At 39.6% G+C, this 22,744-nt stretch overlaps 4 protein-coding genes, 2 non-coding genes and 1 pseudogene across 6 annotated transcripts; 3 read left to right on the top strand and 4 right to left on the bottom strand.

Annotated features, from left to right (window-relative positions):
- The first annotated feature begins 639 nt into the window (after positions 1-639).
- TRNAQ-CUG (transfer RNA glutamine (anticodon CUG)) lies at positions 640-711 on the top strand. Its single transcript has one exon. It is a non-coding gene; the product is annotated as a tRNA-Gln (tRNA).
- Positions 712-799: 88 nt separating this feature from the next.
- On the top strand, positions 800-871 carry TRNAQ-CUG (transfer RNA glutamine (anticodon CUG)). The gene has a single exon. It is a non-coding gene; the product is annotated as a tRNA-Gln (tRNA).
- A 105-nt stretch (positions 872-976) lies between these two features.
- LOC141811647 (uncharacterized) lies at positions 977-4,842 on the top strand. Its single transcript, XM_074699669.1, has 2 exons — positions 977-1,658; positions 4,376-4,842. Exons 1-2 carry the CDS (start codon positions 1,017-1,019, stop codon positions 4,682-4,684), a joined length of 951 nt encoding a protein of 316 aa, XP_074555770.1. The 5' UTR covers positions 977-1,016; the 3' UTR covers positions 4,685-4,842.
- A 3,703-nt stretch (positions 4,843-8,545) lies between these two features.
- Positions 8,546-9,928, bottom strand: LOC141811801 (uncharacterized; annotated as a pseudogene).
- A 2,134-nt stretch (positions 9,929-12,062) lies between these two features.
- LOC141811944 (uncharacterized) lies at positions 12,063-13,418 on the bottom strand. Its single transcript, XM_074700029.1, has one exon. The coding sequence runs from the start codon at positions 13,416-13,418 to the stop codon at positions 12,246-12,248; it is 1,173 nt and encodes a 390-aa protein (XP_074556130.1). The 3' UTR covers positions 12,063-12,245.
- A 1,520-nt stretch (positions 13,419-14,938) lies between these two features.
- On the bottom strand, positions 14,939-16,400 carry LOC141811845 (uncharacterized). Its single transcript, XM_074699909.1, has 2 exons — positions 15,449-16,400; positions 14,939-15,386 (listed from the first exon to the last, which is right to left on the bottom strand). The coding sequence occupies exons 1-2, from the start codon at positions 16,331-16,333 to the stop codon at positions 15,075-15,077; spliced, it is 1,197 nt and encodes a 398-aa protein (XP_074556010.1). The 5' UTR covers positions 16,334-16,400; the 3' UTR covers positions 14,939-15,074.
- A 2,207-nt stretch (positions 16,401-18,607) lies between these two features.
- LOC141811715 (uncharacterized) lies at positions 18,608-20,755 on the bottom strand. The gene has a single exon (XM_074699761.1). It carries the CDS (start codon positions 20,704-20,706, stop codon positions 19,540-19,542), a length of 1,167 nt encoding a protein of 388 aa, XP_074555862.1. The 5' UTR covers positions 20,707-20,755; the 3' UTR covers positions 18,608-19,539.
- Between the last annotated feature and the right edge of the window lie 1,989 nt (positions 20,756-22,744).

Genomic DNA, 22,744 nt, shown 5'->3' with positions numbered 1-22,744 from the left:
GATGTTAGCTGGTGTGCAGAAAATATTTTAAAACTGCTTTAACGTTGCACATCGATATCTGCTTTAAACTGCTGAAAGTATTTTCGCCGTGAAAATTTTGCACTGGAAGAAACTTATCTTTGAATGATTGTTTTTCATATGCACACCCTCGTTTTTCATATTTTAAAACTGCTTTAACGTTGCACATCGATATCTGCTTTAAACTGCTGAAATTATTTTCTCCCTGAAGATTTAGCACTGGAAGAAACTTTTCTTAGAATGATTGTTATTCATATGACACACCTTCGTTTTGCACTGGATCTTTAGCTCAAAGTGGTAGAGCACTCGGTCATCCATGTTCCTGTGACTGGCTCGAGAGGTTGGTGGTTCAAATCCATCAAGATCCGCGTTCAGTATTTATTTATTTCTTTCTTACTCTTCATAGGCCAATTCCCCCGTAGTGGATTGAAGTGTTTTATCGCATTGAATTGAGCTGGTTGAAAGTGTAGAGATAAAACAACTCATTCCGATTACTTGAATTAGATTAAAAGGTCAAAAACAGTCGAACAATGTAATTAGGCGTTATGCACCAGGTGTGATTGTATTTGAAGGCATGGATTAATAAATCATCTAAAATAATCTATGTTTTTGTTCTGTCTTGGTCCCATGGTCTAGTGGTTAGGACATTGGACTCTGAATCCAGTAACCCGAGTTCAAATCTCGGTGGGACCTTTTTTTTTAAAAAAACCATGTTAAAAGGAGCGTGCTCATTTTAATTGCTCTCTTCCTTAATCTTTCCTTTGTACCCTCGTTCTGTCTCGGTCCCATGGTCTAGTGGTAAGGACATTGGACTCTGAATCCAGTAACCCGAGTTCAAATCTCGGTGGGACCTTTTTTTTTTTGTTTTTTTTTTAAAGTTCAAGGTGCGTGCTCATTTTATTCGGCCTCTTCCTTAATCCTTCTTCTGTGTACCTTCGGGCTACGACTCGAAATAAACCCCAATTTTCCCACTTGGCCACCCCAAAACCCTATCAGCCATGCCGGAGGCCGACGCCATTCCTCATCCGTACGCCCTTCACCGCACCCTCAGCGGTCACGAGCACGCCGTCTCGTCTGTGAAGTTCTCCCCCGACGGCACCCTCCTTGCGTCCGCCTCCGGCGACAAGATTCTCCGCGTGTGGTCCACCTCAGACTTCTCCCTCCGCGCCGAGCTCTCCGGACACGAAGAGGGAATCTCGGACCTCTCCTTCTCCACCGACGCCCGCCAACTTTGTTCCGCCTCCGACGACCTTACCGTCCGCATCTGGGACCTCGAGACTGCCACCGCCGTCAAGACCCTCTCTGGCCATACCGACTACGCCTTCTGCTGCTCCTTCAACCCGCAGTCGGATTTGATCGCATCCGGTTCCTTCGACGAGACCGTCCGGGTGTGGGAGGTCAGGTCCGGCAAGTGCCTCCGAGTTCTCCCCGCCCACTCTGATGCTGTGACTGCTGTTGACTTCAACCGCGACGGAGGCCTTATTATATCGGGTAGCTATGATGGGATGTGCCGGATTTGGGACTCGGCGAGTGGGCATTGCATCACGACGCTTGTTGAGGATGAGAGTCCGCCCGTTTCGTTTGCCAAATTTTCCCCAAATGGCAAATTTGTGCTGGCCGCTACCCTTGATAGTACACTGGTATGTATGCACAAACTGCTCAAACCGCTAATCCTTCCTGTTTAAACATTGGAGATATACAAAAGATATTGCTTTCTTTTTCTGCATTATTTATAACCAGAGAAGCTACTGCTAAAATGGATTTTTGATTAGTCTTGCTGGACCTCAAAGTGAACTCTGGTGCAAATGATGCATTCCAGATGGCTCTACTTGTGTGTATTTTTTTACCAGCATATTTGTTTATTTTTGTATTGCCTTGTAATCTTTCTGGAGGCCAAATTGGATCATTTTGCTTCTTTATCTCAAAGATTATCAACCTAGATACATGCTTGTTCTTGCAATGATTTTTGAACAACTTGAGCCAGCAAATCAAATAGAATGTAGTTGTGAGATTATTAGAATTATTATGAACAATTTAAAACAGCTTCATATGTTTTTTTGTCTGACTACAGACCAATTTGGTTGTCTTTTTTGAGTATATGCATCTCATCTCAATCTATTTTTTACTTTTCCTAATGATCTTGTAGAGATAATCAGGTAGTTTTTTTTTTAGTTTGTCTAGTAGTTGTGTGCATCCATCATACATCTTGCAATATATATGTGAAGATGGAATTATTAGAAAATAGTTGATCTATGTATTGCTGATATACATGAAACAGAACAGTTTGGAGATAATACGCCTATTACTATTATAAATATAGATTATCTTTAATCTTAAGGACTTAAAGAGCTTGTTTCTGTACATTGTTCAAATACTACTTATGAGATCTTTTACATGAAAATTCTTCATTAGTTGATTACAAACTATCCCATTTTAAATGAGCAAAAAAGTTTCCAAGATTGTTGGTCAATCAACCTAATATGAGCTCTCATCGAGCCTTGTACTTTCCTTGTTAATGTTTTGTTCAGTAACAACAATATACAAGGATCCATTCTAGTATGCAAGAAGGGAAGGGGAGGTAAATTGAGAAAAAGAAAATGGAAGAGTATTATGGAGAGGAAGCGTGATATTATACCACTCAGCAACAAGAGCTTCTCTTTATATTTCTGTAGGTTTTTTGAAATGCTTCATTCAGGTTGATAGGTTGTATATTATATATATATATATATATATATATAAATTTTTGCAAACCTAGGATTCCAGCATCAAGGTACTTTTGACACATTAGTGTATCAAAATAATGTTACAATATTTGATCATTTTTCCATCATCCTATTGTTCTCGAATTGGTCCATTCATTGACTCCAAATATGACAATATTGTAAAAGCATTGGATTCCATACTCCCCAAATCTGGCCTAGAAGGTTTTTTTGTAGCTCAAAATTCTTCATCCTTGCTTAATTTTGTGATTATAATTATTAGCACGGGTTCTAGTTCCAACTTGATCTAAAGGACTTGAGGTTGGCTAACTGGTATAGTTTGAATTCATCATGACAAACACAAATGGCCAAAGAAAATTTAACATGGATCACACTCGGCAAAATTTCCAACATATATCTATAGAAGTCTACCTGTGGTTGTGGAAGAAGATCATGAACATCATAAGGAACTAGAGCATCTTACTATGTTTATATTAATATCACTTTTGCTGGTGTCAATATAGTGCTTCATTTCTGAGTATATCATTATTGGGGTTTTAATAAATGCAATAAGCCATCAGATGTGTCAATAATATGTTCTATTTCTGATTTTATTGCTAACATGTTTTAGAAGGCACCCACATAGGAAATATCAGGTTGGGTTATTGAAGTTTGAACAAATTTTGGTTGAAAAGAAATGACCCTTTTCTTCATTTCTCTTCTTTAGAATGAGGACTTCTATTAAATGATTTCCTCTTCCTAGAGAGAACTTTCTTATGATGGTGTATACACTAATCTGTTTTTGATGTGGTAGCATGGAACTTATAAGTGATAATCACTTGTTTTGCGAGAAATAGATACTTTAGATATTAATTATATGCATATTATTTAAATAATCCTATTTCTACATTGTTGTATTATGTTCTTTTACATTTTATGATTAATTATATATGTGGGGAATTGGGAATATACTTTTATTTCAACTATATATTAGTCATTTTATCAATATAATATATTTATATTATTAAATATGTATCATGTTTTGCCTCTTGTATATTGCATATGTGCTATAGTGAGGCTTGACCGCGAAATGTCTACATATGCTGTTGAATCCTTGATCATTATGTTAAAGGTTTGAACCAATAGGTTATTATATTGTATATATTTACATGGTTGAATAGCTGCTTTCCTTGACAGATTTGGGAAGGAACTTGTATATGAATAGGAAAAAACAAAAAATCTCTTATTATTCGGTTCATCTGACCTGGTTTTGTTGAACTAAATTGACTTGAAAACCTATACCACCCTATTTAGTGGTTTGAACTGTTTAGTTAACGTGTATGTTATATATATCATCTATTCTACAATGTTTATTTATAGTGATTATTATATTTCAAATATTTTGCATTAGGATATAAATTAGTAAATCTAAAGTAAAAGGCTTTAATATGTTTCTTGCCTTCATTTTTGATCCATGCAACAGTGTAATCTCTTGATGGTTGAACTGATTCCTCTAATATATGGGTTACTGTTGCAAAGCTGCTAATATGTTTTTTTTTCTATTCTGATTTCAGAATTCAGATTAAAACTGTTTATTATTTTTTCCATAGAAGGACTGAAATCATGCCCAACCCTTTTTGAATCAATCTTCAATGCAGAGACTCTGGAACTTCTCCACAGGTAAGTTCTTGAAGACATATACTGGACACGTTAACTCAAAGTTCTGCATTCCATCTACATTTTCAATCACAAATGGCAAGTACATTGTCAGTGGTTCAGAAGACAATATCATCTACCTGTGGGATCTCCAAACAAGAAAAGTAGTGCAGAAACTCAAAGGTCATACTGATAGTGTTATAGCCGTGACATGCCACCCCTCTGAAAACATGATTGCTTCTGGTGCACTCGATAAGGATAAGACAGTTAAGATCTGGGTTCAGAATGGCAAAGATCAACCGGAAGACTAAATTACCTGGTAACAATCTACTACTAATCTGTGACTCATCAATCCAATCCGGTAATCTTCATTGTTGAAGAGGTAGAATTCATGCACTTACTTGATTCATATCTGATGCATCTGTACCTGATAGACAATGTATGGATCTTCTTGAGTTACGATACCTTCCACGAGCTCTTCAATTTATTGATTGCAATCATAGGAACACCTTACTTTTCGGTTTTGTGCTTTTATCTTTTTGGTCATTTTTTTCAGCTATACATTGGCCTTTTCTCATTTGACCTGATTCAAAGTTTTGCGTTAAATAACTTTTTGGCACAAAGATGTTTCTATTACTCATGTTTATCACCTTGATGCTTAAGTCAGTTCGATAGGTTAATCAGTGTGATTGAATAGTAATGCCAACCAAGTATAATCCAAATAGGTGAATGTGTAATGCCAACTTGGCCTAGGCTTTAATTGTTAAATGATAAGCATGCTACTCCATTGGAACTCAGTTGTTAAATGATAAGCATGTAAAAAATCTGGAATCCATCTTTTATTTGTATATTTATTAGAGTGATGATCTTATGTTGATTATTATCAAAAGATTGCTTTACTATACCCTTAGAGTGATTGATTGGAAAGTGAATAGTATCATTGAGATTATTTATTTTGTCAATTAGAGATTAAAGATAATCTTAATTGTGATCGAAATGTATACAAATGTGTGCCTTTTGAATTGCCAATTATTCAACTGGAGTTCAAGAAAGTTTACCTCAAATTAGCAAAATGAATTGTTCATTTTTATTAGCTTGATTATATAATAATGACAATTTGATTTTTCCATGTATATCATATGGAAATTATCAAATGTAAATTGATTGTGTAGATTTAAAATTACATCTACATTAGCTGGAGATGATCTGTTCATCAAGAAGAAGCAGCCTTTGATATCTCCGGCGATCGTCGTCTACATCCATCTTTACTAGTCGCAGAAGCTTAGGAATCCCATGTATTCATGGTGCTTAATCATGGAAATGGATTTCTCTATGCCAACAATTCCTGGAACTTTACAAGAACGCAATGAGTTAGTGATGATCCAAAGTAACTGCAACTCTGATGGTACTAGAGAGCGTACCCATGGTTAGAGCACTGGCGAAGAGGTAGAGAAAGAAAGCTGTGAGGAACAGACAGCGATGAGGTACTAGACAGTGAGAGCGATGAGGTAGAGAGCTGTGAGGAACAGGAAGTATGGATGGGGAATCTCTTCAGGAAGTAGAACTCCAGCACTGACCACCTCCTTCATCGTTCCATCGAATCAACATCAGTGAGAGCTTCATCAAGCAGGGAGGCGCAGTAGCACTTACAATTGTGGTCTTCTCCGGCTGAGGAAGAAGAGGTTGAAGAAGAAGGTGATTATAAATCGATCTCTATAAATTGGCTAAATGTTTGTTTTGGTGTATACCATGTTTTTGATCGGATTGCCGAGCCCGTGCTTCCTTCTCCTCCATATCAATCTGCAGTTGCCTTGTCAATAAACAGAGAGTACAACAGAGGAAGGATCTAATTCACGAAAGAAACATAAAACTGAACCTCGAGGAGAGTTTCCTGCTTCCACATTGATCTTGAAGAAGTGCCTAGGAAGAGGATGATGATAAGGACGGTGATGAGCCAGTAGGGGAAGACGATGCTGAGGTCGGCGCCAGTGATTCCCAACATAAGCATGGGCTGGAACAGAACGGCGAGATTGTAGTCGATGATCGGGGATTCCTTGGAAGGGTGTGCCACCCGGAGATTGTACCACACCGACGAGGCCGACGCCCCCATGATCATGCCTGAACACGGAGAGGATTATTGTGATCAGAGCACAGTTTTATTAAAAAGGATTGATGCCGACAACGAGGTTGAGCATGGGCACGAAGATGTTGCTGTTGCCAACTCTGCCAACGGTGTCGAAGACGAAGTCCAACAAAGCCAAGACTATAGTTTACCTATTTATTTAACAGAGTATCCAATAAGATAATAACTAAAATTTCATACTAAGATGTGGACGAATGGGAGTCTAGAATTAGTCATTTACATGCACTAGGTTATCTAGATAAGATTAAGCCTTATAAACCGAATGAAAAGAAATTGGACATAAGGATTAGGAGTTGTCATTTTGTAGGAAAAATTTTGATAAGTCTAGGGGATATAAATTTTATGACCTCTTAAATAAATTTTTTTTCTAGATGAAAAATGTCAAGTTTATTGAGGATAGTGAGAGCACTAAAATTAGGGATGTATCTTTTGAAGAAAATATTGATAATCCTCTTATGGCCACTACAAGTGCAATGAATAGTGGTATGGTATCCATACCCTACATTATAGATATTGTACATTCTGTGATAGTAGTGAACTAAGATATACCTATATCATCTTCAATACAATTGGAGGAACACTCACTTAGGTTGAGATATTGTCTCATATTGATGAGCAAGTATCTTGACCATCTCAACCGCAAGTACTTTTAAGACGATCAATAAGGGAACTGGGATCCATGATTTTTCATGATTATGTTTATTTCCAAGAATATGATTTTGACATTGGATTGAAAAATGATCTTATATTTTTCCAAGAAATAACAATGTTCAAATTTTGAGAAGTGGATTGAAGCCATAAAGGATGAATCAAAGTCTATGTCAGACAACGATATTTGAAAACTTATCGAATTGTCAGAAGGCATGAAATCTATTGGTTGTAAATGGATATTTAAATCCAAATGAGATTTGAAGGACAATATCGAGAAGTATAAGACTTGACTTGGTGTAAAAGAAAAATCATGTCTGCTTGCAATTGACTTATCTTACGAAAGAGTTTGCTTGTTAACAGATTTTGAAAGAATTTGTAAATCCTAAATCGTATAAGTTCTATAAACCAAATAAGAATTTGAATAATTAAAAATACAAATAAAATTAGGATCAAGTTTCAACGGAATAGGGTTTAACAAATAAAAATATGTAAATAACGACAAGGAACCTGATTGGAGAGTCATTGTTCTTGTCCTGCAGCGTCAACTACTCGATCCCTGTGGAAGATGATAAAGTGAAAGCAAGAGGATGGTCTTCCAAGAGAAATTAGGGTGACAGTACGTCAAGGCGGAATGTTAGTTGATCCTAAACCTTCATGAATCAAACTTTATATATAAAAATCTGATCCGTTATCAATCCATAGATAATAACGAAATAGATTAACAGATTCTTATTGGTATTTATCAACTTTTGATAAATACCATCATGAACTGAGCGAATTCTAATAGACTAGGTTTGATCTTGAAGATTCATTGCATATTCTTCTCTAATGAACTTATCATTTAATGATTATATTTTTATTCTTTAAAATATTTTTTAATTTTATATATCATTTTTTTTCTGGTCCAATATGGACAGCTGCCCACACTAGGCCTATATTAGCTCCGTCCATATTCTCGAATATATTGCACCATTGTGCTCCATCAGACTCCATTCTCATCCAACTAGCCACTTTTTTTTTGTCAAATTTTCTTTGATATTTGTTTTTGGTAATCTAGTTCCTCAAACCGATTAATACTGGAGATGATTAATCTGACTTCACAAAAATTTTCTATCGATCATCAGTATAAATCCAAAAAATATACATGTCAAGCACACATCGTTGAACATTCACAGCTCGAAATCCACTATAAGCATGATTGCTTTTTTGGTGGAGATTCAAACCGTGATCCTTCGGTTTGTGGCACTATGCACTATGATCAAGGAACAATTGCCCAAGCTCCTCCCACAATGGATAAACATGCCAAGTATCTCTATGGCACTAACTAATTCCATTAATCAAAAATCAATTTTCAAAAGCATACTCTAAGCAACAAGAAACTTGGCATAAACTGAGTTTAAGTCAACACAACAAAATCTAGCAAAGATGCATGCGACAACTGAACAATTCAGATCATCTCAAAGGATAGGACGGTGTGAGAGGAAAACCTTGCCTGCTTACAATTGGCTTGTCTTAAGGAAGAGTTTGCTTGTTAGCAGATTTGTCTAGAACACATTCTTGTCATCTATCCGATTTCACTTCTTTGATAAGCTTCAACTATTTCTGGAGCTTTGTCTTGATACTTGGTCACAAATTCCATCTGGAAGTTCTTGCTCGACATCAGAAAATGAAACCCTGTGAAGCCAGTCTTAATTAATCCCTTGTGCATGAGAATGCTCAGGACGGCATACCTGGGCATCAACCTCTTCTCCAGGCTCAGCGACAGAACAGTTGGATTCTTCACTGTGTGCTCCGGTGTCCATGCCAGCTTCTCTTCCACAAACTTCACAATCTTCCTTGTCTTCTCAGTCGATGCCCGCGCAATGTGAGGATACACTGCGAAGGCCTTCAAGATATGATCATGCGACCACCCCAATTCCCTCAAGTTCTCCACTTTCTCCTCCCACGTCTTCTTGTGCATTACAGCAAGCACCCCGAGGGCACGGACGAACGTGATTTTCTTCGGACAGATTCCCATCTTCTTTATCTCGTCGAAGGCCTCATTGAATTTTGCTGAATCTACCAGCAAAGCATCGCCGCAGCGGGTGAACATCACTAAGATTACATCATCGGGCACCGCGTATGTGCGCAGAGCAGCAACCTTGGGAAGCACGGTAGTTCTGATGTTGGAGGTGATCAGCCAAGGCGTACGCTTTAGGGCATCCACGAGGTTCGCATTCGTTTTCAAAATCGATTTGAGGAGCTCAGCGTTGGGGAGCAATCGCTTCTCCACGCTGCACGTCAGCAGCCTAGGGCTCGCTGACAGGATCTCCGGGAGGGCGGTTCCGACGAGGCCGATCCCGCAAAGAACTCCAGCTTGGGCTTCAAGGTCTTCTCGACGTCCATCAAGAGGACACGAGGATGGCGGTCGACGAGGCGGACGAGATGGGCTTCGTCGAAGCCGTAGTCCTTGAGGAGGGCGAGCACCGAGAGCGCTTTGTCGAGGGTGTCGAGCTGGATTTTCTTGGAGATGGAGAGGGCGGCACGGTCGGAGATCCCGCACGATCTCGTGAGGAAGGAGGCGGTCGGGGATGAGGGATCGTCGGCGCCGACGGAGGAAACAGAATAGGATCTGACAAATCCCAGAAAGTGTAGACGAGAGGCGGCGGCGGTCCGAAGATGGTCGGGAGTGGCAGTCACCTGAAGTTGACGGCGGACGGCGGCGCAGAGACGCCGGAACATTGCTGAGTTCGCTCTGTAAACCAACTGTTTGAAGTAACGACGGCGGTAGATCTTTGGCCCAAACTTTCGTTCGCTAAAAAGTTACCCTTCGTCCCTTATTTATATGGAATTTTATCATCACGCTTACATTTTTTCTAAAAAATTTACAGTAGTTGCCCAAAGAAACTTAGAGTGTGAACAATTAGGTACTCCGATATAAAGTTAAACTTAGAGTTTTCATTTGTTAGGATTTTCCATATCATATACTTATTATTTCACTTTATTTTTTTACCATAATTATTCAATTCTAAGGTCATATATTATCTTATTGATCAGTTAGAACGATTAACCTAAATCAACTTTTAATATGATACATATTAATTAATTAAGTATCATCCTAAGGTTTGCATAAGATATATAACATGAAGATACAAGTATAAACAATATGAAATATCAACCGTATTAAAGTTTAAACAAATTTAAAGATGGATATCAATTAACAATTCAAAATGTCTATGTTAATTAAGCTTTTCCATTTGAATCTCCATATGAAATTCATATGTGAACATAAAATAACATCAATTAATTACCTCTAAGGGATTAATTATTTTAAAACATATTTCACTATTTTAAATATCATTTTATTTTTTTTTCAAAAATATTTATACAAGTATATATATACAATCCATATATATCCATTTTATATATTTGTACCATCATACACAAAGATAACAATTAAAGGATAAATGCACTCATCTCTATTTATAGCAAAAGCTTCAAACCTCAATAGGTCATCGAGCTCCATTTGAACTTATATCTACAAGAATAATACAAAAATAATTTAAATACTCAAAATGATAACAAGTTGCGGTGGAGAAATAGAAAGGGAGAAGGAAGGAGGATGCAGTCAGAAATCTCATCACCATGATACAGTAGTAGAAATCCACCCCGAATCAAAGAGCGGTGACATCGAAGTCTTCTCCTTACTTTCTTTTCGTGATGAAGCCGACTCTACAAATAATAATACACATTAAAGGATTCACCGGGAGCTATCCCGGTGAGGTCTCTCCAATGTCTAAATCATCATAGAACTCCAAAATGAGTATAATGAATAGACGAAATGATTAAAAACGGAGTAAAAGTAAATTATTCCATCCCCTTCCACCCGTGGAAGTAAACATTCTTTTATACAACCTGGTCAAGGTGGGAAACAGTTTGATCGAGCATCCCGCGCTTGTCCCACACGTCCTCGGATCGTGTTTATGCCACGTCTAGCACATCCCGCCATGTTCCCACATATCTTGGGGAGATGTATGCGCCATGTCTACCCCAGGTCCTAGGCTTGCTATAGGAACTCAGGATACTTCAATGCTCGGGATCATCCTCATTCGGGCTATGGGCATTCGGAAATGCCACCCACTCGGGCTCTGGTGCTTGAGAACGCCACCCACTCGCGCTTCAACCACTTGTGCTCTAGGCGCTCAGGAATGTCACCCACTCGCGCTTCAGCCACTCGAGCTTTGGGCACTCGGGAATGAGCTCTAGGCACTTAGCATCACCCTCCGGATGCTCAGGCATCACCCACCCGGGCTCAGGGCGCTCGAGCTACAGTAGGCCTTTATAGCACCCATCCTTTATATGACTGGATGCTCAGGCATCACCCACCCGGGCTCTCGGGCGCTCGGAGAATACTACAGTATTCGGCACCTTTACAGTAGCCTCACCCATTCAGGCTTTATATGACTGGTATTAAATCAAACGCAGTGATCAGGATTCGCATTGACCGAATCAAAGGATTACTCACATGGACTCTGTATTGACCGAGTCAAGGACCTACCATGTAGACCCTTACCTCTGCATCGAAGGAGAAGAAGAAGAAATGAATGGGAGAACAAGAAGAGACGAGGTCAGCGTGTGAGGCAATAGGGCTACCCATTGTGTACGGGAAGACAAAAGAAGAGTGAAAAAAAAAAAGAAAAGAGTAAGATTTCCTCCAAAATATCATAAGTCGTTTCTGGTTTAACCTATTAAACTTGATTCAGTCATAATTTGACCGAATCAAATCTCAATGTGTGTGTAAGAGCTTGTGATGAAGGAACAATTGCCCAAGCTCCTCCAAGTATGGATAAACATGCCAAGTATCTCTATGCACTAACTAATTCCTTTAATCAAAAACCAATTTTCAAAAGCCTAATAGTATTCATTTCAATCATACTCTAAACAACAAAAAACATGCCATAAATTGAGTTTAAGTTAACACAACAAAATCTAGCAAAGATGCATGTAACAACTGAACAGTTAAGATCATCTCAAGGGATGGTGTGAGAGGAAAACCTTGCCTGCTTACAATTGGCTTGTCTTGCGGAAGAGTTTGCTTGTTAGCAGATTTGTCTAGAACACCCACTTCTTTGATAAGCTTCAACTATCTCTGGAGCTTTGTCTTGATACTTGGTCACATATTCCATCTGGAAGTTCTTGCTCGAAATCAGAAAATGAAACCCTGTGAAGCCAGTCTTGATTATTCCCTTGTGCATGAGAATGCTCAGGACGGCATACCTGGGCATCAACCTCTTCTCCAGGCTCAGCGACAGAACAGTTGGATTCTTCACTGTGTGCTCCGGTGTCCACGCCAGCTTCTCTTCCACAAATTTCACAACCGTCCTTATCTTCTCCGTCGATACCCGAACAATGTGAGGTTGCTTTGCGAAGGCCTCCAAGACATGATCCTGCGACCATCCCAATCCCCTCAAGATCTCCACTCTCTCCTCCCACTTCTTCTGGGGCAATATAGCGAGCACCCCGAGGGCACGGGCGAACGTGGTTTTCTTCGGACAGATTCCCATCTTCTTTATCTTGTCGAAGGCCTCATTGAATCGAGCTGTATCTGTCAGCAAAGCGTAGCCGTAACCGGTCAAAAGCACAGAGATTACATCATCGGGCACGCCGTATGCGCGCAGAGCATCGACCTTGGGAAGCACGGTGGTTCTGGTGTCTAATGCGATCAACCAAGGTTCGTGCTTTAAGGCATTCACAAGGTTCGCATTCGTTATCGAAAATGATTTGAGGAGCTCAGCGTTGGGGCGCAATCGCTTCTCCACGCTGCTCGTCAGCAGCCTGGGGCTCGCTGACAGGATCTCCGGGAGGGCGGTTCCGACGAGGCTGATCCCGCGGAAGAACTCCAGCTTGGGCTTCAAGGTCTTCTCGACGTCCATCAAGAGGACACGAGGGTGGCGGTCGACGAGGCGGACGAGATGGGCTTCGTCGAAGCCGTAGTCCTTGAGGAGGGCGAGCACCGAGAGCGCTTTGTCGAGGGTGTCGAGTTGGATTTTCTTGGAGATGGAGAGGGCGGCACGGTCGGAGATCCCGCACGATCTCGTGAGGGAGGAGGCGGTCGGGGATGAGGGATCGTCGGCGCCGACGGAGGAAACAGAATACGATCTGACAAATCCCAGAAAGTGTAGACGAGAGGCGGCGGCGGCGGTCCGACGATGGCCGAGAGTGGCAGTCACCTGAAGTCGACGGTGGACGGCGGCGCAGAGACGCCGAAACATTGCTGAGTTCGCTCTGTAAACCAAGTGTTTGAAGTAACGACGGCGGTAGATCTTTGGCCCAAACTTTCGTTCGCTATAAGGTTGCCCTTCGTGCCTCATTTATATGGAATTTTATTCGGGCTATGGGCATTCAGAAATGCCACCAACTACTCTTGACTCTTATGCTCGGGAACGCCACACACTCATGATATTGTCCACTTTAAATCCACACTCTTATTATTTTGTTTTTAAGTTTTAGACTCTTACCTCAGAAAAGAGTAAGGTTTTCTAAAAAATATCATAAGTCGCTTTAAATCAACTAAACTAGTTTAACCCATTAAACTTGATTCGGCCATACTTTGACCAAATCTTGATTTGGACCAATGTACTCTTTATCTCTGTACCTACCTATATATTTAGTTCGAACATAATCTAATTTTAATCAAGCGCCATCTATACCTACCTATATATTTAGTTCGAACATAATCTAATTTTAATCAAGCGCCATCACTTCGTATTTGATGATTCAATTCATTCATTTATTTTTTATTATTATGATTTTTTTGATAAAATCCACTACTTAACATTAGAAGTCAACTTTTAATATGTATAAATCGTGCTATGAATTTATCTAATAAGTGAATCAAAAGAAGAACATCTATTTATTATCAAAAAATATATATATCAAATATCAATAACTTCTTCTGGATTTACCTAATGAGCAAACCGAGAGGAAGGTCACCCACCTCAGATTAATTGAGCCCAAGGCCTAGATACCTAGATTATAAAAAAAATAACATTACCGACCTGCGAGTATAAAAATCAGTAAACACCTATATCACCTAATGACTACACTTTTTCATAGATGGCAACTCAACTTGCACTTCAGCTCAACACTCCATGAGGATGATTGTTTCCAACCTTCCACATTCGAGCAGCTTGAACACATTTGATTCAAACTTCAAGTTCTTCACATTGGCTCACATGTGTCTCAAGCATAATTATCATCTTTTCTCCTTGCCAACTACTGTTATATATATCACAAGCAAAATAGCATCTCAAGGAAATGTGCTTAGTTCTGTAGTAAAACATTGTTCCTTATAGCTTCAGTCAAGTAGATCATCAATTCGGAAGCTTGCAAAACAGCAAACAAGTTGAAGTTAAAGGCAAGTATGTTAGATTTCAGTTAACATATACAAGTGTTGTTTTGATAAATTTTCCATGTACCTACTCACCTCACATATTGTACATTTTACATTTATACTGAATCCCATAATTTGACATCAGGGCAATGTTTGAAGATGCTAAGTAACTTTCAAAAGGCTCGATAATCATCAACTGATATTTTGAACCACGTCAATACTTTTCAGTAGCTGTAAGAGCTTGTGATGAAGGAACAATTGCCCAAGCTCCTCCAGCTATGGATAAACATGCCAAGTATCTCTATGCACTAACTAATTCCTTTAATCAAAAACCAATTTTCAAAAGGCAAATAGTATTCATTTAAATCATACTCTAAACAACAAATAACATGGCATAAATTGAGTTTAAGTTAACACAACAAAATCTAGCAAAGATGCATGTAACAACTGAACAGTTCAGATCACCTGAAGGAATGGTGGGAGAGGAAAACCTTGCCTGCTTACAATTGGCTTGTCTTACGGAAGAGTCTGCTTGTTAGCAGATTTGTCTAGAACACATTCTTGTCATCTGTCCGATTTCACTTCTTTTATAAGCTTCAACTATCTCTGGAGCTTTGTCTTGATACTTGGTCACATATTCCATCTGGAAGTTCTTGCTCGAAATCAGAAAATGAAACCCTGTGAAGCCAGTCTTAATTAATCCCTTGTGCATGAGAATGCTCAGGACGGCATACCTGGGCATCATCCTCTTCTCCAGGCTCATCGACAGAACAGTTGGATACTTCACAGTGTGCTCCGGTGTCCATGCCAGATTCTCTTCCACAAACTTCACGGCCTTCCTCATCTTCTTCACTTCTTCTCTATAACACTCATTACATTTCAAATAGGATCAAATATATAGAATTTAACTTCCATCGATACCCGTGCAATGTGAGGATGCTTTGCCGAAGGCCTCCAAGACATATGATCTTGTGACCACCCCAATTCCCTCAAGTTCTCCACTTTCTGCTGCCACAGCTTCTTGGGCATTACAGCAAGCACCCCGAGGGCATGGGCGAATGTGATTTTCTTCGGGCAGATACCCATCTTCTTTATCTTGTCAAAGGCCTCATTGAATCGAGCTGTATCTGTCAGCAAAGCGTAGCCGTAATGGGTGAACATCACTAGGATTCCATCATCGGGCACGCCGTATGCGCGCAGAGCATCGACCTTGGGAAGAACAGTAGTTCTGGTGTCGCAGGTGATCAACCAAGGTTCGCAGTTTAGGGCATTCACAAGGTTCTCATTGGTTTTCAAAATCGATTTGAGGAGCTCAGCGTTGGGGAGCAATCGCTCCTCCACGCTGCACGTGAGCAGCCAGGGGCACTTTGACAGGATCTTCGGGAGGGTGGTTCCGACGAGGCCGATCCCGAGATAGAACTCCAGCTTGGGCTTCAAGGTCTTCTCGACGTCCATCAGGAGGACACGAGGACAGCGGTCGACGAGGCGGACGAGATGGGCTTCGTCGAAGCCGTAGTCCTTGAGGAGGGCGAGCACCGAAAGCGCTTTGTCGAGGGCGTCGAGCTGGACTTTCTTGGAGATGGAGAGGGCGGCATGGTCGGAGATCCCGCACGATCTCGCCAGGGAGGAAGCGGTCAAGGATGAGGGATCGTCGGCGCTGACCGAGGAAAGGGAATAGGGTTTGGGAAATCGAAGGAAGTGCGAACGAGAGGCCGCGGCGGTGGTCCGACGATGGCCGAGAGTGGTAGTCACTTGAAGTTGACGGTGGACGGCGGCGCAGAGACGTCGAAACATTGCTGATTTCCCCCTGTAAACAAACTGCTCGGACGTAAAACAAGGCGGCAGATCTTCCGACCAAAGTCCGAACTTTGGTTCGCTGAAAAAGTTGCCCCTTCGTCGCTCATTTATAAGGTTTTCTTTTAAAACCCCGACGATTACAACGGTTATTTCTTTATCCCTTGTTTCTCTTCTTTTTGATTTCACAATTATTTGTGAAGACGTAAATATAATTTTATTGCATCCTAACCAACTCAACTATATCAAATCCTGAAGATTTATCTCTTGTTTCTCAAACAATATGTAAAACAATAGCAAATATTAATAAAAATTCATGTATTTACTTTTCATCAGAGTAGAAATTAATTATTAGCTTTTATAATTAAATTTATATCATTTTAATTTTATTTTTTATAATAATTTAATTAAAATAATATTTTAATAAATAAAATAAATGATTACATAATATTAATTATATTTTAAATAAATATTATCTGATCATGATCTACTTACATGAAAGTAGTTTCTAAAATGTGTAAAAATTAATTGCTAGTTTCTACAAAGAAGTTAATTACTAACATCTACAATGATAATTTTATATTATTTTAATTTTACTTTTTAAAATGATAATATAATTAAAATAATATTTCAACAAGTAAAATAAAAAATAAATATTCTATATCACTCATTATATTTTAAATGAATATAATTTAATCATTACCTAACATGTAGAATCTACCTTTTACCGCGTGTAACAATTATCTACTAGCTTCTACAATGTACAAAAATTAACAGATAGCTACTAATAAAAGAGTAAGGATAAAAATAATTGGAACCGTTCATGGGACATCTTCTAATTGAAAATGAGGTGTTCATCATCAAACTTCAATTGAAAAATGAGATGTATCTTGCTTTTTGCCCATTCCTATTTGACTGTTGGAGTTAAAATGCTTTGTATTGGTATTGTTATTTCTCTTCTGCAAATGAAATCCACCACCTTTCGGCTCCCTGACCATTTGTGAGAAGGTAAATCGAGATATTACAGTTAGTCACAACGCAGGAGGGTGTTGCCTGACTTCGTCAAGATTCGAACTCTTGCCCTCTTCTGCAACTCTACTACGTCGTAACCAACTCAGCTATGCTCCGGAAGCATATTGTTGTTTCTCTCTTCAAGCTTTGAGGAGAGTTTCCTTGATTTATGCAAAATGTGATTAAGCTAACGGCAAGCATCCCTCATGGCCTCCACAAACAAATTTGTCATTAAAAACAAACTCATTATTGTGATCTAATTCGGTGTTTAATCATAAGTTTGAAGGTGTCTTCTCACCATTACCATACTATATCACTCTATGTCTAATGACTCAACATGTTCGATAGCATTTTATTGCTAAGGTTGCAAATTCAAAAAATGTTAGAGACTAAGGTTGCAAATTCAATCGTCTGGGCAACTTGACTCGCGTTTGAAATATGCCATATCAAAATCTATTTGTTTCTTGTAAACTTTAAGGTGGTAGCTTCATGTAGCTCACATGTCTCAAGCATAAGTATCATCCTTTTTCCTATCCCACAAGATTATTATAGAGCACAAATCAAGATGCCTCACTTCTAATTAAAATCAAATGGGCGCCCTATTTGTCAATCACATGATCAAGCCATAATTAACTCTACACGAATTTAAAATATTCATTTAAAATGTAATGTGTTATGAAATCTTTATCATTTATTTTACTAGTTGAAATGTTATTTTAATCAGATTATCACCCATAAAAATAAAATCAAATGATATAAAATCACTGTCGTGTGGAAGCTAGATGCTAACTTCTACCACATATAGAAGCTAATTGTTAGCTTCTACGCGACTGAATGATCAGAGATTGTATGGATATTTCAAGCAGTTCAAATCAAATGGAGCATTCATTTAACTTTAATTAGAAATGGGGCAAGCCCATCGAAATGCAAATGGTAGGCGCCCATTTGATTTTTGCCCATTATTATATATCACAAGCATAATAGCATCTTAAGAAAATGTACTTAGGATAAAGCAATTGTAATTAATAAAGGCACTATTAACTAATATCACTCCCACAAAAGGAAAATACATGATCACTTGATGACATTTGGATCAACAACATAATTTGAGTCTATGGGGCCAAGTAGATCAATCAAAAATCAACTTTCAAAAGCTTAATTAACACAAACATTCTAGAAGTCATCATATGTTTATGACACTTCAAAGATTAATCTGTTTTTATTGGCAATAAATTACAAAGCAAGTCATATATCATTGGAAATCCATGGATGTCTAATTTTCAACAAAAAAAACGGTGCTAAGAAATAATATTCCTATAGGAAGTTATGACCCTTTTGACTGAAATCTGTTTGCTAAGCATACTACTAAGGAAATATTTATAATGGTGCTCAGAAAAATTTGTGAAGGTGCTCGGAAAAGATGAATTTACTCGAGAAAGGTTTATAATGGTGCTCGAGAAAGACTAGAAAAATTTGTGATGGCACTCGGGAAAGATTAATCTACTCCAGAAATGCAAAGATTAACATGTTACTCAGAAATTGAAAAGGATCAACTAGCTTTGTCATTGTTAAACTCACTTTGTATTCTCAAGGTCTTAGGAAATATAAATCTCATTTAATGAGGCCTTAGAAAATATATATCTCATTTTGATTCATCTTGAAGGATTGTTCCAAGTCTCACCTACAAAGGCTATCATTTGTATTGTTGGAAGGAGATTAAAATATATTATGAGCTTTTAAGCTTGTAGAAGATTTATTTGTTATTTCTCTAAACTAGTCAGTGGATTTCCTATACTGGTGAGGATTGAGTCTTGTCTTATATCTCTTTTAATGCATATTGATTCATCCTGGAAGATTGTTCCAAGTCTCACCTATAGAGACTATCATTTGTATTGTGGGAAGGGGATTAAAGTATATTGTGAGCTTTTAAGCAGGTAGAAGATTTATCTGTTGTTTCTCTAAAATCTTTGGTGGATTCCCTATAATGGTGGATTCCTATTTCTCCTAGACTTTTCAGTGTCATTAATAGTATTCATCTCAATCATACTCTAAGCAACAAGTAACATGCAATAAACTGAGTTTAAGTTAACACAATTCAGATAATCTCAAGGGATGGTGTAAGAGGAAAACCTTGGCCGCTTACCATTGGCTTGTCTTACTGAAGAGTTTGCTTGTTAGCAGATTTGGCTAGTCATCTATCCGATTTCACTTCTTTGATAAGCTTCAACTATCTCTGGAGCTTTGTCTTGATACTTGGTCACAAATTCCATCCGGAAGTTCTCGCTCGAAATCAGAAAAGGAGATGCTTTGAAGCCAGTCTTGATTAATTCCTTGTGCATGAGAATGCTCAGGACGGCATATCTGGGCATCATCCTCTTCTCCAGGCTCATCGAAAGAAGACTCGGATTCTTCAATGTGTTCTCCGGTGTCCATCCCAGCTTCTCTTCCACAAACTTCACGGCCTTCCTTATCTTCTTAATCGATGCCCGCAAAATGTGAGGATGCTTTGTGAAGGCCTCCAAGACAAGATCCTGTGACCATCCCAATTCCCTCAAGTTCTCCACTCTCTCCTCCCTCTTCTTCTCGGGCAATATAGCGAGCACCCCGAGGGCACGGGCGAATGTGGTTTTCTTCGGACAGATACCCATCTTCTTTATCTCGTCAAGGGCCTCATTGAATCGAGCTGTATCTACCAGCAAAGCATCGCCACAACGGGTGAACATCACTAACATTACATCATCGGGCACGCCGTATGCGCGCATGGCAGCGACCTTGGGAAGCACGGTAGTTCTGGTGTTGCAGGTGATCAGCCAAGGCGTACGCTTTAGGGCATCCGCGACGTTCTCATTCGTTTTCAAAACCGATTTGAGGAGCTCAGAGTTGGGTAGCAATCGCTTCTCCACGCTGCACGTCAGCAGCCAGGGGCTCGCTGACAGGATCTTCGGGAGGGTGGTTCCGTCGAGGCCGATCCCGCGATAGAACTCCAGTTTGGGCTTCAAGGTCTTCTCGACGTCCATCAGGGGGGTACGAGGAAGACGGTCGACGAGGCGGACGATATGAGCTTCGTCGAAGCCGTAGTCCTTGAGGAGGGCGAGCACCGAAAGCGCTTTGTCGAGGGCGTCGAACTGGACTTTCTTGGAGATAGAGAGGGCGGCATGGTCGGAGATCCCGCACGATCTCGCCAGGGAGGAAGCGGTTAGGGATGAGGGATCGTTGGCGCCGACAGAGGAGACAGAATAGGGTTTGACAAAACCCAGAAAGTGTGAACGAGAGGCGGCGGCGGCGGCGGCGGTCGGACGATGGCCGAGAGTGGCAGTCACCTGAAGTTGCCGGTGGACGGCTGCGCAGAGACGCCGAAACATCGCCGAGTTCGCTCTGCAAAGCACCTGTTTGATGTAACGACGGTTGTAGATCTTTCGCCCAAGCTTTCCTTCTCTGACTCTGAAAAGTTGCCCCTTCGTCCCTCGTTTATACATAATTTTATCATAACGCTTTCATTTTTCTAAGAAAATTACAACGTTTACTTTCTTTATTCTTTCTTTCTCATCTCTTAAATAAATAATTTCTTGCCCTCATAGCACGATTGAATTGATTAATATGAAACAGATTTATTACAATGAGCAAGAAAGTTAAGACAATACCCTCTCTCGTAATGATCAATTATAATTTTTTAATTTACCTCTTCCAAATAATTGTGGAAATGATTGTGTAGGACCACTGAGATGATGAATTTCATCTTTTATTGTAGTTAGATAAACAATTTCTCAAATACCACAAGGAACAAGTAATAAGATTAAGATTCAAAATTCATAGGGAACAAATATTTTAAATGTAACATCCTGAGTGTCATTTTTACATATAGAAAGGTAGACCTAAGAACTATATAAACAAAATAATAAAATTATAAGGATGAAATAATAAATAAAATAAAATAAAAATGAAATTAGGAATCAAGATTTCTGAATAATTCTATGTAAAAATTGAAATCAATTATAATATCAAGAGTGTCTGAACAATTCTATATAAAAATTGAAATCAATTATAATATCAAGAGTGTCTGAACAATTCTATATAAAAATTGAAATCAATTATAATATCAAGAGTGTCTGAACAATTCTATATAAAAATTGAAATCAATTATAATATCAAGAATGTCTGTAAACACAAATTTCTTAAAATAAAGCTTCTTATCACAATAAATTTCTGTCACAAATTTGTGATGGAAATCTGCACCGTTTGATTTTAAAGTTAAGATTAAATCCAGACCGTAGATTGAATGAGTGATTATGATGACTTGGATTTAATCTTCTATTTTAAAATTTGTGACAGGAATTTGTTGTGACAAGAATCCCAACTAAATTTCTTAATGGGTACTCAAAAAAGATAAGTATAATTTAATCTTATTTTGAAGGTTAATGAAACAATGTACATCGTAATTTGGTACTTTTTCTTATGATGCTTTTAACTGAATTTGGTATTATTTCTTATGATGCTTTTAACTTAAACATATCGATATATATACATATAGAAATTTGATCACCTGCGCTCCGTTATCCTGCGCTCCCCGTGCGCGACGCAATCAACACCGTCCGTTTCTCCGATCGACGCACAGTGTTTCTCCTCGGACGTTTGCTCCTTCACCGCAGCTGTTCACCGGCGTCCGGCCATCTCCGGCCACCGGACCGGCACCGATGGATGCGCAACTCACCGGCGCCGGGTCCGGTGGTCGGATTCCGGCCAAATTCGGCCTGAATCCGGTCGAATTTCGGCCGGAATCGGCCAACAGCTACTGTTGGCCGATTCCGGCCGAAATCGGCCGGATTCCGACCGAATCACGGCCGGAGACCGGCCGCGGTCGACGCGCCCGGCGCCGGCGCGTCGACCGCGGCCGGTCTCCGACCGTGATTCGGCCGGAATCCGGCCGATTTCCGCTGAAATCGGCCAACAGCCGTTCTGTCGCGTTTCTGGCCGGATTCCGGCCGGATTCCGGCCACAATCCGGCCGGAATCCGGCCCGGCCGGAGCGCCAGCGAGATGGCTTTCCAACGCATCCGGTCCGGCGGCCGTCGGTGACCGGACGGCGGCGCGACGGCGGTGGAAACGGCGGTGGGTCGGAGCGGTGCGTAGGTGTCGCGTACGGTGGTTCGCGCAGGAGATCAGGACTCTATACATATATCTATAATCATATTTTAATGATTTATCAATATTTAGAGTCAGTATTATTATTCATGAATTATCTTTATCTTTTATTATTAATTAAGGTATTTATCAATAATTATTGTATAAATGACAACAAAGGTCAGCGTATATAAATATCACTGATAATGTAAATACACCACTATGATAAATCATCTATCGGTCCATCCATTAAGAAGTGAATAGAGTATAATAATATCCACCT

Source organism: Curcuma longa, chromosome 17 (genome assembly GCF_044706935.1).
Source record: "Curcuma longa cultivar G26 ecotype Majalengka, Jawa Barat chromosome 17, ITB_CL_G26_1.1, whole genome shotgun sequence".
Taxonomy (NCBI): Eukaryota; Viridiplantae; Streptophyta; class Magnoliopsida; order Zingiberales; family Zingiberaceae; genus Curcuma; species Curcuma longa.
This window is presented reverse-complemented; position numbering and strand designations above follow the sequence as displayed.